The 15,147-nt window shown below is 47.4% G+C and overlaps 1 protein-coding gene and 1 pseudogene across 2 annotated transcripts in view; one reads left to right on the forward strand and one right to left on the reverse strand.

The window, feature by feature from the left end:
• DGCR2 (DiGeorge syndrome critical region gene 2) overlaps positions 1 to 15,147 on the reverse strand; it is an 86,340-nt gene that overhangs the window by 8,243 nt on the left and 62,950 nt on the right. For both annotated transcript variants that reach the window (XM_003814037.5, XM_003814038.5), the window contains 2 exons: positions 12,486 to 12,662; positions 3,897 to 4,100 (listed from right to left, as the gene is read on the reverse strand). In XM_003814037.5, the coding sequence (XP_003814085.3) occupies positions 3,897 to 4,100; positions 12,486 to 12,662 (381 nt within the window). The remainder of the gene's footprint in view (positions 1 to 3,896; positions 4,101 to 12,485; positions 12,663 to 15,147) is intronic.
• LOC103785327 (large ribosomal subunit protein eL28-like) lies at positions 11,162 to 12,473 on the forward strand (annotated as a pseudogene).

Genomic DNA, 15,147 nt, shown 5'->3' on the forward strand with positions numbered 1-15,147 from the left:
CTCACCATGCCTCTGGGAACCTCATCGTATCAGGGCTGCCCGACAGCAGCAGAGCAAGCAGGGGCAGAGGGCGGCATGAGTTTCAGCTGCTCTGCACCTTGGCCAGCACTTGATGCTATCAGTTTCATTACTTTAGCCTTTCGAGCAGGGGTGGTACCCCACGTGGATTTAGTTTGTTTCCCTAATGGCCAATACTGAGCATCGTTTCAGCTGCCTGACTGTCATCCTATATCTTCTTTGATAAAGTTTAATAATTTACAAGCCATTTTTCAATAGCATTGTTTTGTTTTCTTATTATTGAGTTTTTATGTATTCTGAATACAGACCTTTGATCTGTGTTTTGCAAATACTTATTTTGATTCAGTCAGGGGCTTATTTTTTCATTTCCTTAACAGTGTGTTCCAAAGAACAGAAGTTTTCAATTTTGATGAAGCCAAATTTGTCTGTTTTTTTAAGGATCATGCTAAAAATGTTGCCTAACCCATGGTCACAAAGATTTCTCTCCTATGTTTTCTCCTAGAAGCTTTATAATTCAAGGTTTTACAGTTGTGTCTATGACCATTTTGAGTAAATTTTACATACAGTAGGAGGGACAGTGTAAGGTTCGTATTTTTTGGCATATGGATGTCCTGCTGTCCCAGCACCAGTCGTTGAAAGACTATCCTTTCTCCACTGAACTGCTCTTGCACCTTTGTCAAAGATTAGGTTGGTCTGAAGGTAGTGAGTCATCTCGATTGATTGTTCACAGTCAGTAACAGATCAAACTCCTTGTTGTACTCTTTTCCCGTTCTCACGACTGCACTTGACTCATCTTAAACAAACAAACAAACAAAAACAGAGAGATCACCTGATTATACGTAGTGTGGGACTATTTCTGGACTGTTGTGTTCCACTGATCTATGTGTCTGTCCCTTCATCGATACCACACTGTTGTGATTACTATGGCTGTACAGTAACTCATAAATTAGGTGGCATGGATCCTCCCAACTTTGTTCTTTGTAAAAACTACTTTGGCTATTTTAATTATTTTGCCTTTCCACCAACTTTTATCTACCTTTTTATTTAAGAGACGGGGTCTTGCTATGTTAGCCAGGTTGGTCTTGAACTCCTGGCCTCAAGCAATCCTCTTGCCTCAGACTCCCAAAGTACTACAATTACAGGCATGAGCCGCTGAACCCAGCCCTATTTTATTTTTACTTTTTGAGATGGAGTCTCGCTCTGTCACCCAGGCTGGAGTACAGTGGCGTGATCTCGGCTCACTGTAACCTTTACCTCCCAGGTTGAAGTGATTCTCCTGCCTCAGCCTCCTGAGTAGCTGGTATTATAGGCATAAGCCACCATACCCAACTAATTTTTTGTATTTTTTGTAGAGATGGGGCTTCACCATGTTGGCCATACTGGTCACAAACTCCTGATCTCAAGTGATCCACCCTCCCCAGCCTCCCAAAGTGCTGGGATTACAGGTGCGAGACACCACGCCTCGCTCCACCTGATTTTTAGAATTAGCTTGTCAATACCTACAAAAATGTCTGCTAGAATTTTGGTTGGGATTATACTGAATCTATAATTTGGGAAGAACTAACCTCCTAATGATATTGAGACACCTGATCCATGAACATGGTATCTTTCCTTTTATTTAAGCCTTTTTGTCATCATGGTTTTACAGTTTGCAGCAAACAGAATGTGCACATATTTTATATTATTTATAATTGGGTATTTCTTTTTTTTGGTGCTATTATTAATGGCACTTTTCTCAAAATTTTCAATTTTCAACTGTTACAGATAGATTATATAAATATGATGAATTTTTGTTATGTTGACCTTATATCTGGAGACCTTGCTTAAACACACTTATTAGTTCTAATAACTTTCCTGTAGATTCCCTAGGATTTTCTATGCAATCATGTGATCTGCAAAGGGAGATGGTTTCATTTCTTCCCCTCTGGCCTGGATGGTTTTTCATTTCTTCTTGCCTTCTGGCACTGGCTTTGACCTCAAGCACAATGATGACAGGGTGGCAAGAGTAGACACTCTTAGCTTGTTGGAGGGGACATTCTGATGCTTAACACATGACATCCTATTCCCAGAGTCTCCAGTTTTGGTGATAGTGTCTCGGTTCTTGAGCACTTTCCAGAAGAAGGCCCTAGGAGAGTCAGGAGCCCATGGAAGCATGGCCACAGGGCGGGCAGAGCAGGGCCCAGCTAAGTCACTCTGGCCGTGCAGGAGAGAGGGCTGCAGCTGCTCTGGGCCCACCCAGATGCACTAAGGGCCCTGCTCTGCTAAGAAGTCCTTGGGGCTGGGCAGGCTCTTTAGGCCATACATGCCCACAAATGGGTCATCCTTGTACACATCTGGGCATTCTTACAAAGCTTGGACAGAGTGGCAAGGCAGCACTGGTAGACTCCTGAGAAATGGAACCAGGAGTCCAGGTAGCATGGCTTGTGAACAGAGTTTGACTCTTGCAGCCAGTCACTAAGCTGGGGGTTTAAAGTTATGTGGCTGGGCACAGGGAACTTGATAAGCACTCAACCAGTGCTTCTCATGGCCCTAAACAGACATGCACCCTATACGAGGAGAAACTGCCCTGCAGAATGGGGTCCAAGCATCACCCTCTAGCTCTGGGTCCTCTGGTGGGCTTGGCTGCAAATGTAGCCTTGTGCTCACCACAGTCAACTGCACATGTCTGATGGTACATGCCACAGTGCCCACTTTCACCCAGCCTCAGGCACAGCCTCTGGAGGACAGCTTTGTCCTCCCACCCAGCAGCCCCCCGGTGTGGAGGGACACTGACAACATTCCACTCAGGGGCAGCTTTCACTGTTGTGGCCCAGCCTCTAGCTGCAGCCTCTCCTCCACAGGGCCCCTAGAGACAGAGATGGCCATCACACCCTGCCCAAGCTGCTCTTCTACAGGGGCCACAAGTCCAGGGGCTTCCAAAAGTCCCCATCATTTCATTCCTACTGTGGCACCCAAGAAAGAAAGAAACTCATACTTTTGATTTACATTTCTCTTGAAATCTGAATTCACACAGAGCTGCAGCTACACCGGTGTGCAGAATGACAAAGCATGCCCGTGGAGTGTGAGGGGTGTTAACATCTCAGAGAGCAGTGGCCCACCTGCTCCTCTCTTTTTGCAAGTGGAAGGGAGAGGATCACCCTGAGATCAGATTCCCTGTAGTGTCTACCTTAAAGCCCCCGCCTGGTGGTGAGGAGTCTGATCTAGAAACTGAGAATAATACTTCATCTTTTTCTCGAAGATTCTAAGGTAAAAATGGATGACTGTAAGCAATGACAACTGTCACTACCCTCCATATCATCATACTAGAGAACAGGAAGAGCTCCAATGTGGACATAAATTAGAAGTCTAGGCTGGGCGCGGTGGCTCATGCCTGTAATCCCAGCACTTTGGGAAGCTGAGGTGGGTGGATCACTCGAGGCCAGGAGTTGAAGACCTGGTCTGGACAACATGGCGAAACCCCGTCTCTACTAAAAATACAAAAACTAGCCAGGCATGGTGGCATGCGCCTGTAGTTCCAGCTACTGGTGAGGCTGAGGCAGGAGAACGGCTTAAACCCTGGAGGCGGAAGTTTGAAGACAGGTTTGAAGCTGTCAGTGGTGATTTGTGAACAAACAGCCACACTCGAGTTCAAGTTCATTTGTGAATGCTGCCTGTCACCCCAGAATGGGAAGGAGGCAGCTGGAGGGGTCGTGTCAGACACGCCCACTAGAGTAGTGGCATCAAAGTCTCTGAGACATCTCTGTGACAAACGCTGCCATTGCTGCTGCACGATGCTCCATAAACTCTCCTGAGTCCTCACCACTGAGGAAGCAAAGGGACGCCCAGCCTCCAGCCCCAAATAGGGAGGCTGACTTGGGACGTCCTATCAAGAGTCTCACCTGGGTCCAGACACATGAACTTGCAGCACTCTTTGGGGTCCTTGCGGTACTGTTGGCAGCCCTGGGGCCTCTCACAGAGAGCAGCCACACACATCTCAGGCTCCCCTCCATGGCAGGTGCAGCTCAGGCATGGGTCGTCCCCCTTAGGGGTGAAGTAGAACCCTTCATCCACCACGTTGTCCTTGATATCAACACATGTTTGACCTGCAATGAGCATACATTGTGTACAGATGTATACAATGCCAAAAAAGGTAGCCTCCCCGTGTGGGCCACACTGCCAAAAAAGGTAGCCTCCCCGTGTGGGCCTGTGAATGCTACCTGTTACCTTAGAATGGGAAGGAGGCAGCTGGAGGGGGCGTGTGAGACATGCCCACTAGAGTAATGGCATCAAAGCCTCTAAGACAGCTCTGTGAGCAAACGCTGCCATCACTGCTGCACCACTTGACATGAGCTGACCTTCCCCACCTGGGCCTGGGGAACGAACAAGGCAACTGAAGACTTGGCCAGATTGTGCTGAGAGTCTTCCTAGGGCTGGAATGCCATGGATCTCTGGCCCATGGCACAGGGAGTGGCTGTCCAAGAGCAGTCACTACAACACTGTTAGAACAAAGTACATCTAGTCAGGGCAAATGGAGGCCGGAGAGCCAGGATGGAGCACAATGCCAGACTCCAGGGTCACTGCAGAAGTGTTTGCCTGGAAGTTGCTGAAGTAGATTACTTATGAGATTTTCTCAATTCTAAGATGCAGCTACTATGAGTATTAACTATTTCAAAATCAGAATGTGTCTAAGGAAGCTGCCAGTTCTGCTTGGGAAGGCAGTCCACTGGACCTGAGGCACACTCTGCACAGAGCTGACCTAGGATGAGAGTAAGAGGAATGGCCATGGCTAAAAACCCAGAGTCTTCAACTGGTAGGCAGACGTTGCAAATGCCTGGAGGAGAGACAAGGAATGAAGGAGCCTCCAAGAGAGCCACCCTCAGTGAAAGGCAAAGAGACATGAGAAGGTAGCTTCTTACAGTCTCCAAATGGGGTAAGGATGTCTAGAAAAAAGACTCTTCCGAAATTTCACAATCACAGGTCTATGCCTCACTTAAGATTGTAGTCAGCCGGGCATGGTGGCTCACACCTGTAATCCCAGCACTTTGGGAGGCCGAGGCAGGCAGATTGCCTGAGGTCAGGAGTTCAAGACCAGCCTGGCCAACATGGCAAAACCCTGTCTCCACTAAAAATACAAAAATTAGCCAAGCGTGGTGGCATGTGCCTGTAATCCCAGCTACTCAGGAGGCTGAGGCATGAGAATCTCTTGAACCCCAGAGGTGTAGGTTGCAGTGAGCAGAGATTGTGCCACTGCACTCCAGCCTGGGCGACAGCATGAGACTCTGTCTCAAAAAAAAAAAAAAAAAAAAAAAAAAAAAAAGATTGGGGTCAAATCTAGGTCACCCATGTGGTCAGGAACTCCCAGGGCAAGATACTCACATACAATTATTCCCTGGCTAAAATAGAGAAAAAAGAATGAACAGAAATGAACAGAGCTCCCAGAGAAATGTGAAACACCATTAAGTACACCAACATATGTGAAACAGGAGTAACAAATGGAGAGGAGAGAGAGAAAGAGGCAAAAAAAAAAAAAATAGTCGAAGAACTAACAGCTGCAAACTACTCAAATTCATTGAAAAACAATAACCTACACATCCAGGAAGCTCAACAAATTCCACGTTCCTAGCATAAATGCAAAGGAGCCACAAACTGACACATCAGAGTGAAAATGCTGAAAGTGAAAGACAAGGCGAAAATACGAAAAGCAGCAAACGGGACGTGACTTGTTACTTCTAAGGGAACCCCAATAAGACAAACAACTGACTTCTCAGCAGAAACAACAGAGGCTGGGGCAGTGGGATAACTGCTCACAGAAAACCATCAACCAAGATCCATATCCAGCAAAGATATCTTCTGAAAAATGAAAGTAAAATAAACTTTCCCAAACAACAAGTGAGAGAAGTTGTTTGTAGATCCACCTTATAAGAAACACTAAAGGAAGTTTTTCAGGCCAAAAGTATGCAAATCCCCAGATAGTAATTTGAATACAAATAAGAAACTGAAGAGCAACAGTAAAGGCAATCATGTGATTATAAATTATAGCCTACATGCATAGTTTTCCTCCTTTATTCTCTTAGCTGATTTAAAAAGCAATTGTATAAAATAATATGTATGGAATGTAGTATTGGGTCTATGACATACAAAAATATAACACACTTAGATTTGCCAAGAATGGCACAAAGGTGGTGTGTGGGAGCAAAGCTATACTGGACTAAAGAACTTGACCTAAGTCTCACACCTTATTAAAACACTCATTCGAAACATGTCCTAGACTTAAATGTAAAACGGAAAATGATTAAAATTTTAGGAAAAAAACACAGAAGAAATGTAAGGCTAGGCAAAGAGTACTTGGACTTGACACCAAAAGAATAATCCATAAAAGGAAGCTGGTTTCAGTGGCTCGCACCTGTAATCCCAGCACTTTGTGAGGCCGAGGTAGGTGGATCACCTGAGGTCAGGAGTTTGAGACCAGCCTGGCCAACACTGTGAAACCCTGTCTCTACTAAAAATAGAAAAATTAGCCAGGCGTGGTGGCTCATGTTGGTAATCCCAGCTACTTGGGAAGGTGAGGCACAAGAATCACTTGAACCCAGGAGGTGGAGGTTGCAGTGAGCCAAGATTGTACCACTTCACTCCAGCCTGGGCAACAGAGTGAAATTCTGTCACACACACACACACACAAAAAAAAATCCACAAAAGGAGAGAGAAATAACTAGGACTTCATTAAAATTAAGAACTTTTGTTCTTTGGGTAAACTTATACTGCCAGGAAAAAACAGCAACAACAAAACTTTTGTTCCTGAAAGCTCATCTGAAGAGGATGAAGGCAAGCTACAGACTAGAAAAAATATTTGCAAACCACATATCCGATAAAGGACTGGTATCTAGAATACATAAAGAACTCTCAAAACTCCACAGTTTAAAAAAGAACAAAACAGATCATTAGTTCACACCTGTAATCTCAATACAGGAGGATCACTTGAGCCTAGGAGTTGCGTTTGAAGCCAGCCTAGGCAACATAGTGAGATCCTATCTCTATAGAAAATAAAAAACTTAGCCAGGCATGACGGTGCACACCTACAGTTCCAGCTACTCAGGAGACTGAAGTGGGAGGACTGCCTGAGCCCGGGAGCTGGAGGTTACAGTGAACTATCATTGCACCACTGCGTTTGAGCCTGGGTGACAGAGCAAGACCCTTTCTCAAAACAAAACGAACAAACGATGCAAAGAGAAAACGGAAGAATAATGTGAACAACAGAGAATATACAGATGGCAAATAAGCACATGAAACATGAAGAGGTTTTAACATCACTAGCCTCAGGGAAATGCAAATTGAAACCATAAGGAGCCACATGTCTACATACATATCTGCATACCTAACAGAAGGGCTAAGATGAAAAATAGTGAAAACAGTAAGCGCTGGGGAGGATATGGAGAAATTAAATCACTCCTACGTTGAATCACTCCTACATTGATAGTGGGACTATAAAATAGTACAGCCACTCTGGAAAACAATTTGCTTGTTTCTTTAAAAACTAAACCTGCAACTACGATACAATCAAGCAACTGTAATCCTGGGCATCTATCACACAGAAGTGAAAACACATTTGCAGCCAGGCGCGGTGGCTCATGCCTGTAATCCCAGCACTTTGGGAGGCCGATGCAGGTGGATCATCTGAGGCTGGGAGTTCAAGACCAGCCTGGTCAACATGGTGAAACCCGTCTCTACTAAAAAGACAAAAATTAGCTGGGCGTAGTGGCACATGCCTGTAATCCCAGCTACTCGGGAGGCTGAGACATGAGAATCGCTTGAACCCAAGAGGCGGAAGCTGCAGTGAGCCAAGACTGTGCCACTGCACTCCAGCCTGGGCAACAGAGAAAGACTCTGTCTCACACACACACACACACACACACACACACACACACACACACACACAAAAGAAAAAAGAAAAAAAGAAAACACGTTTGCACAAAAACCTGTATGCGGATGTTCACGGCAGTTTTCATTGTAATAGCCAAAGACTGGAAACAGCCCAGATGTCCTTCAACACTTGAGGCCTATAGTTTGAGACCAGCTTGGGTAACATAGCGAAATCCCGCCTCTACAAAAAAAAAAAAATACAAAAATAAGTTGGGCACAGTGGCATGCACCTGTGGTCCCAGTTACTCAGGAGGCTGAGGTGGGAGGTTCACCTGAGCCTGGGAGGTTGAGGCTGCAGTGAGCAGTGATCACACCACTGTACTCTAGGGTGACAGAGACCTTGTCGCCAAAAAGAAAAAAAAAAAAAAAAAGGAACAAATCATTAATAAAAGTAACAATTTGGATGACTCTCCAGGGAATTATGAGTGAAAAAAGCCAACCCCAAAAGGTTGCAACTATATGATTCCATTTATAGAACATTTCTGCCTCATGATGATATCTGACAAAGGCCAGACCACATATGACCAAAGGCCTCTGACCTACCACTTCTGTAGCAACCAGTCTAGGGCAGTCAGGATCTGGCCAGTGGCCACCAGCTTCTCTATTTTGAGTCCATACTTCCAACTGGAAACCCACCAGGGAAAGTCAAATATGTTCCCCAAACCAATCACCTCCACTGCCCTGCTTCTAGTCAGGCTGCCTCTAATCAGCGCATACCTGGAGCCTTTAGGGCCCTGGTGAAAAGCCACTGTGCTGGACCCAACTCCAGCTGCAGGAGGGTCAGAAGCACTTGTGAAGGCTCCACCCTGGATCCTCAGGGCACTGGGCCTGCTTAAGGCTCAGATGCAGTTAGAACATCAGACCCTACTATCAGCATGCTAACAAGCCTTGAGTCACACAGTGGACTACTGCTAGGCGGGCTGCAAAAGACAGACTCTAGAGATGTGGCCCAAAGGGATGACCTCAAGTAGAGGGTGGAGCAGACATTAAGAAAAACCCTCTGGCAAACCAGCCTCCACCCAGAACAACAATGCTGCTAAATACGAAAGCCTGAGGTGCACTGAGGGCAACTACAGTGCCAACAAACCCCAAGCCCAGCCCAACTCTCGCCCAGATCAACGCCCTGCACTGTACTAAAGACCTCCCCACAAGAAAGGCCTAGTGGAAGTAAAGGCATAGCCACTGCAAGCACAAAACTACTGAACTCAGTTTCTATTGTCCCACACAAGATGTCAGAGTTCCAATGAAAAGCCTAGAAAAAAGTACCATGCTCCAGAGACAAAACAATCAAAAAACCAGACTCAAATATGACACAGATGAAGGAACTTCCCCACAGGGAATTTAAAATAACTACGATTAATTTGTTAAAGGCTCCAATGGAAAAGCTGGACAATATACAAGGTTAGATGGGAAATTCAGATGAGAGATGGAATCTATAAGAATCAAATGGAAATCCTATAAATAAAAAAACAGACAAAATCAATGAAACAGATGAAGAACACCTTCAATGGGCTCATAAGCAGACTTGACATAGCCAAGGAAAGAATTAGTAAACCTGAGGACAGGTCAACAGAAATTACTCAAACTGAAGGACTAAAAGAATCCAAGAGACATGATGACTAGATGCAATGCATGATTCTGGACAATGAAAAAAATAGCTATAAAGGATATTATTGGAACGACTGATAAAACTGGAATAATGGATTGTGGATTACTGTATGGTACTGTATCCATGCTAAGTGTTCTGATTTTGATCCATATAGTGTGGGTACATAAGAAAGTGTCCTTGTTCTTAGGAAATACACACTGAAGTATAAAACGCTTAATTAAGGTCCACAGTATCTTCAGTTTACTCCCAAATGATTCAGAAAAAATATGTAGAGAAAGTGAATGATAAAGCAAATGTAGTAAAACTGAAATACTGTAACTGGTGAGTCTGTGTAAATGGTGTATGAAAGGAAGTTCCTTGTATTATTCTGCCTTTTCCATAAGCTTGAAATTATACCTAAATTAACAAGTTACAGAAGTCTCCCTCGCCTGGCCCAGATGGTCCTATAAGGTGGTTCTATCAAACACTCAAAGACAAGTTTATCTCCAACTTGGACAAATGGATTTAGAGAACAATAAAATAAAATGTTTGCCAACTCATTTTAGAAAACTAATATAGTATAATACAGAAATGAGTCAATGTAGTCCCAGCTACTTGGGAGGCTGAGGCAGGAGGCTCACTTGAGCCTAGGAGTTCAAGACTGTACTGTGCTATGATCGTGCCTGTGATTAGCCACTGCATTCTTGCCTGGGCAACACAGTGATGTCCCACCTTAAAAAAAAAAAAAAGAGAGAGTCAAGGAGAGTATAGAAAAAAATGTAACAGGCCAACCTCACTTCTTAAAAGAGTTTCAGGCCAGGCACGGTGGCTCACACCTATAATCCCAGCACTTTGGGAGGCTGAGGCAGGTGGATCACTTGAGGTGAGGAGTTCAAGACCAGCGTTCAAGACCAGCCTGACCAACATGGTGAAACGCCATCTCTACTAAAAATACAAAAATTAGCCAGGCGTGGTGGCACATGTCTGTAATCCCAGCTACTCAGGAGGCTGAGACAAGAGAATTGCCTGAACCCGGGAGGCAGAGGTTACAGTGAGCTGAGATCACGTCACTGCACTCCAGCCTGGGTGACGGGGCAAGACTCTGTCTCAAAAAACAACAAAGAGTTTCAAAAATTCTAAATATCAGCAAACCAAATCCACCAATATAATATATTATATATATATAAACCATGAGGATGGTTTAACATAAGAAAATCCATTTATATGAAATAATGACTGAACAGACTGAAGAAAAACTACATAACCCCAATAAAATCCACTAAAAGCATTTAATAAAAATCAATACACTTTTGTAAGACAAATATTCCCAGCAACCTAGGAATAGGTACTTCTTTGACTTCATACAGGTACATTCTAAAATCCTATAGAAGGCATTCTGTAGAATATTGATACATTAAAATAGCATTCTAAGTTGAGAAGACAAGAATGCTCACTACCACCATTTCTAATCATCACTGTCCTGGAGACTGTAGCAAGAAGAGTTAACTGGGCAACATAGTGAAACCACATCTCTAATAAATGTAAATAAATAAATAAATGTCAAAGATTTGAAAGAAGAAACAAACCCATCTAAATAGAAGATCAACAAAATCCACAAACTAAGAGAACCAATAAAGGAGTTTAGAAAACATATCCTAAAATTCACATAGAAAAGGGTCAAAAATAGGCAACACAACAGGCAAGAACAAGGCAGAGGAAGTCGTAACACCAGCAGTCAAGATTTATCATGAAGTTCTCTCTGTTGCCAGCCACCTGGGAGGAGCTGCCGCCCCGGCCGCACATCTGCAATGGATGGTCGCAAGGAATCATCCGGCCTGATCAAGAGGAATAAGCAGACCCACAGCACTGAGCCTGAGAACTTAAAGGCTGCAGCTCCTTCCACTACAACGAGCTGATTCACTGCAGGACTGTGGGTGTGGACCCGGCAGCTGATGGCAAAGGTGTGGTGGTGGTCATGGAGTGGAGATCCGGCCAGCAGAAGCCAGCCACCTCCTATGAGGGGACCACCGTCGGGTGGACACGGTGGCTCACACCTGTAATCCCACCACTTTGGGAGGGCGAGGTGGGCGGATCACGAGGTCAGGAGATCGACACCATCCTAACACGGTGAAACCCGCCTCTACTAAAAACACAAAAAATTAGCCGGGCGTGGTGGCAGGCGCCTGTAGTCCCAGCTACTCAGGAAGCTGAGGCAGGAGAATCGTTTCAACCTGGGAGGCGGAGCTTGCAGTGAGCCGAGATCACACCACTGCACTCCAGCCTGGGCAACAGAGCAAGACTCTGTCTCAAAAAAAAAAAAAAAGAGGACCACCGTCAACAAGAACGCCTGCACCATGCTCGGCAACATCACACACATGATCCGCAAGAACAAAGCCTCTCCCCAACCTGCGCACAGCTGCCATCCCAGAGCCAGCGCCATCCTGCGAAGCCAGAAGCCTGTGATGGTGAAGAGGAAGGGGACCTGCCCCACCAAGAGCTCCTGAGACCCCTGTCCCCCAAAAGCAATAGAGTTAGCTGGCTTTAATAAAAAAAAAAAAAACACACACACACACACCATAGACTGGCAAGGTAAACAGAGAAGCAGAGAAGCAGAGAGAAGGATGGCAGAAATGGGGGTGGGGAGGTGACAAACAGCCTTAGATGCTCCAGAGATGCCAAGTCCTTGGGTCCTCATTCCCATTTACTCTCTTAACAACACTGCAACAGGGAGGACAGGGATGATTGTCTCTTCCGTGGGAAAAGAAGCTGGGCTCTAAGATGCTTCCATGGGCTCTAAGATGTTGACCAGCTGCCCTGGTCACAGAGCTGCAAATGGGCCCCAAGAACAAGGTGTGAGCTGGTAAGGGGTGTCCACCGCAACACGGCAAATCAGGTTCTGCCTCCGAAACCTTGAACTCAGGGTCCAACAAAGTGACACAAGGGCCCAGACATTCCCCAAGAACGCCAGCTCAAGGGGGCTTACTTCTTTTACACAGAAATGAAGACTTCTCGTAGCAGCTCTCGGCGTGCCAGCTGTGGAGGTCGTGGTGCCGCAGGGTGGGGAAATGGAAGCACTGAAGCTGGGCACAGAACACGTTGTCGTTCTCAGACATGGCCGAGGCAAAGATGGGGTCTGGGGGCAGGAACACCTCTGAAGAGCCTGTTGGGGAGACAAAAGGTGGGGCTGGACAACATCACATCAGAGGACAAGCTGTGCAGTCCTCAAGGGGACCATGGCGTCAGACAGGATCATCAACCACAGGGCCTGGACCGCCAAGTACTGGTGGTCACTGTGGCCAGGTGTTCACTCGGGACTCCCCAACCTCCTGGGAGTCACCCCAGGTGCTGGGCCTAGCGGGAGCCACTCCTTGGAGCCTGCAAGCACACAGGCCACAAACCCTGGGTAGCAGTAAGTGCCAGCCTGAGCACCAGAAGAGGGTGCTGGATCACACGGTTAGTGGGCGGCATTTAAAGTTAGAGCAACAGCATAACAACAAAGTAATGGATTGTGGCACACTGGATTAAAATGCAAACAGGGGAATGGGCAAGGGAAACAGGCAGGGAAGCTCTCCCTTAGGACAGAACACTCAGATAAACAGAAGACTTACAAAGTCCACCCAACACCCATGAGAAAGGCGCCGTCAGGCAGCACTGGCACTGGCCGGCACTGCCACCAGCTGGCTGCAGGGAACACTTAGGAAGCACTGGCTCCCGGGGACCTCTCTCAGCTCAAGGGAAACTGTCACCCACTCAGCTCCTGCCTGTGGCAGTCAGAAACCATGTACCCCTGCCGCAGAGAGCGTGAGGGTTGGGGACTGCTAACCTCCAAGCCTCTCTTTTGCAAGGTTCCAGGTGGGCTCTGGCCATGCCCAGGGCATGGCACAGCCAGCCCTAGGCCCCACTCTCTCCCCTGCATGGCCCTTCCAGTCTGGGCTGCCAAGATTCCTTGAGGCTTACCCGACCAGGATCAATGGAAACACAAAGCAACCTTTCCAAGAAGCAGAATAATGAAGGCACACCTGGTGCTCTCCCCCTCCTAAGATAGCAGCAGTGCAGCTCACCCCATTTATAAGCCTCCAGCATTCTCACCTGCGTCTTTTGGAGCTCTGTTTACACCCAGTACGAAACATGGGGCTCTGCCTCAAAAAAGCCAGTGAGTCTGGAGGCAGGCCTATGCTGTGGGCCTGTGGACACATGGTGCCCTGCCATGGGCAGGAGGACAGCTCTCAGGAAGCTCTGAGACCTGCAAGACCTGTGCCGGGCCAGCAGGCAGCCACAGCAACAGCTGTGCCCCCTTCCCAGGGACATACAGGCCCAGCATCTCGCCTGCCTCATCTGCATCTATCAGACCCACAGCAGAGCAGGAAAGGGGCCCACTGTCTGGAGTCACCTCCCCATACCACCTGGAGGGCTGGTCTCCACTGCTGACAGTGGGTGCCACCACCATCACGCTGTGCACCACCCCACCTTTCCTCCAGGCCCCCGAGCCCCTGCACACCCTCCTCATCTCCCACAGATGCCTTCTCACCTAAGTAGAGCCCCTCCCCTTTTAAACACTGTTTTCTTCACTATTTGCCTTCTTGTCCCATGGCAAGAAAACCAAACAGGTTCCTTCCAATCTTTAACAAACAAAAAATCTTCAGCGCTGAAGCTAGTTGCCAGCTAAGAGCTCCTGCCCACAACTACAGTACATGACAGCAGACTGAGACCAAGGACACAAATGACCTCTCCGGGCAGAGTCCTGGGACCCAGCATTTGCCCACGAAAGCTGCCTGGACTGGGGCACAGCAAGTCAGAGTGAGTCAGGCAACCAGCAAAACAGGGTTCGTGTGGGACTCTAGGCCAGGGCCCAGAGAGCCACACAGTGCTCCCTCCTGGCAGCAAGCTGCATGGGCACCTGTGTAGCGCCCCTGCCCAGGGGAGCTGCTGGTGGCTCTGCATCCAGGTGCTGACTGGGGGCTGGTCATGCGGGGACTGCATGCCTACCCGAGGTGCAGCCTTGCAGAGCGGGCAGGTGTTCGTCTTTGGAGCATCCCTGGAAGAGGTCACAGTGGCAGCCATGAACGAGGCAGCCTGTGGGGCTGGAGAAGAGGCTGGGGAGTGGTAGGTGATGAGGGTAGTGAAGGAAGGGGCTGCTGGCCTTGATGGAACTGTGATTTCTATGAGAAACGAGAGCTGTGAACAAGGGAGCAGAGGTGAAAAGGACCCCCGGCAGCTGTGTGAGGAGCGGTGGGGCTGGGGCCAGGAGACCAGACAGAGGCCACGAGCACAATCGGGTGAGGGATGATTGGGTGTTAGATCCCGGTGGGGGCTGCAAGACTGGTGCCAGGTGATGAGATCCTGGACATATTCCAAAGGTGTGAGAGGAGCCTGGAGGCTTCTCGATACTGCACTGGGGATGACTCCTGCAGATTTTTCTCCAGGGCCTCCCACTTCCTCCTGGACACCCCCTTACCTCAAACATCCCGCTCTTCCTGAAGGACCCTCATCCTAGAGAAAGGCCCTGTGAGCAGAGCCGCCCTGGCTACCAGAGTGACTGGGAGCAGTTCCTCGTGCAGAGCCCTCCTCTCAAGCCTCCCTCCAAGACACTACTCCTCACCCCCTGCCACCCCAGCAGATCCAGTCCTCACCTCGACAGGGTGGCG

The sequence above is a fragment of the Pan paniscus genome, chromosome 23 (genome assembly GCF_029289425.2).
Source record: "Pan paniscus chromosome 23, NHGRI_mPanPan1-v2.0_pri, whole genome shotgun sequence".
Classification (NCBI taxonomy): domain Eukaryota; kingdom Metazoa; phylum Chordata; class Mammalia; order Primates; family Hominidae; genus Pan; species Pan paniscus.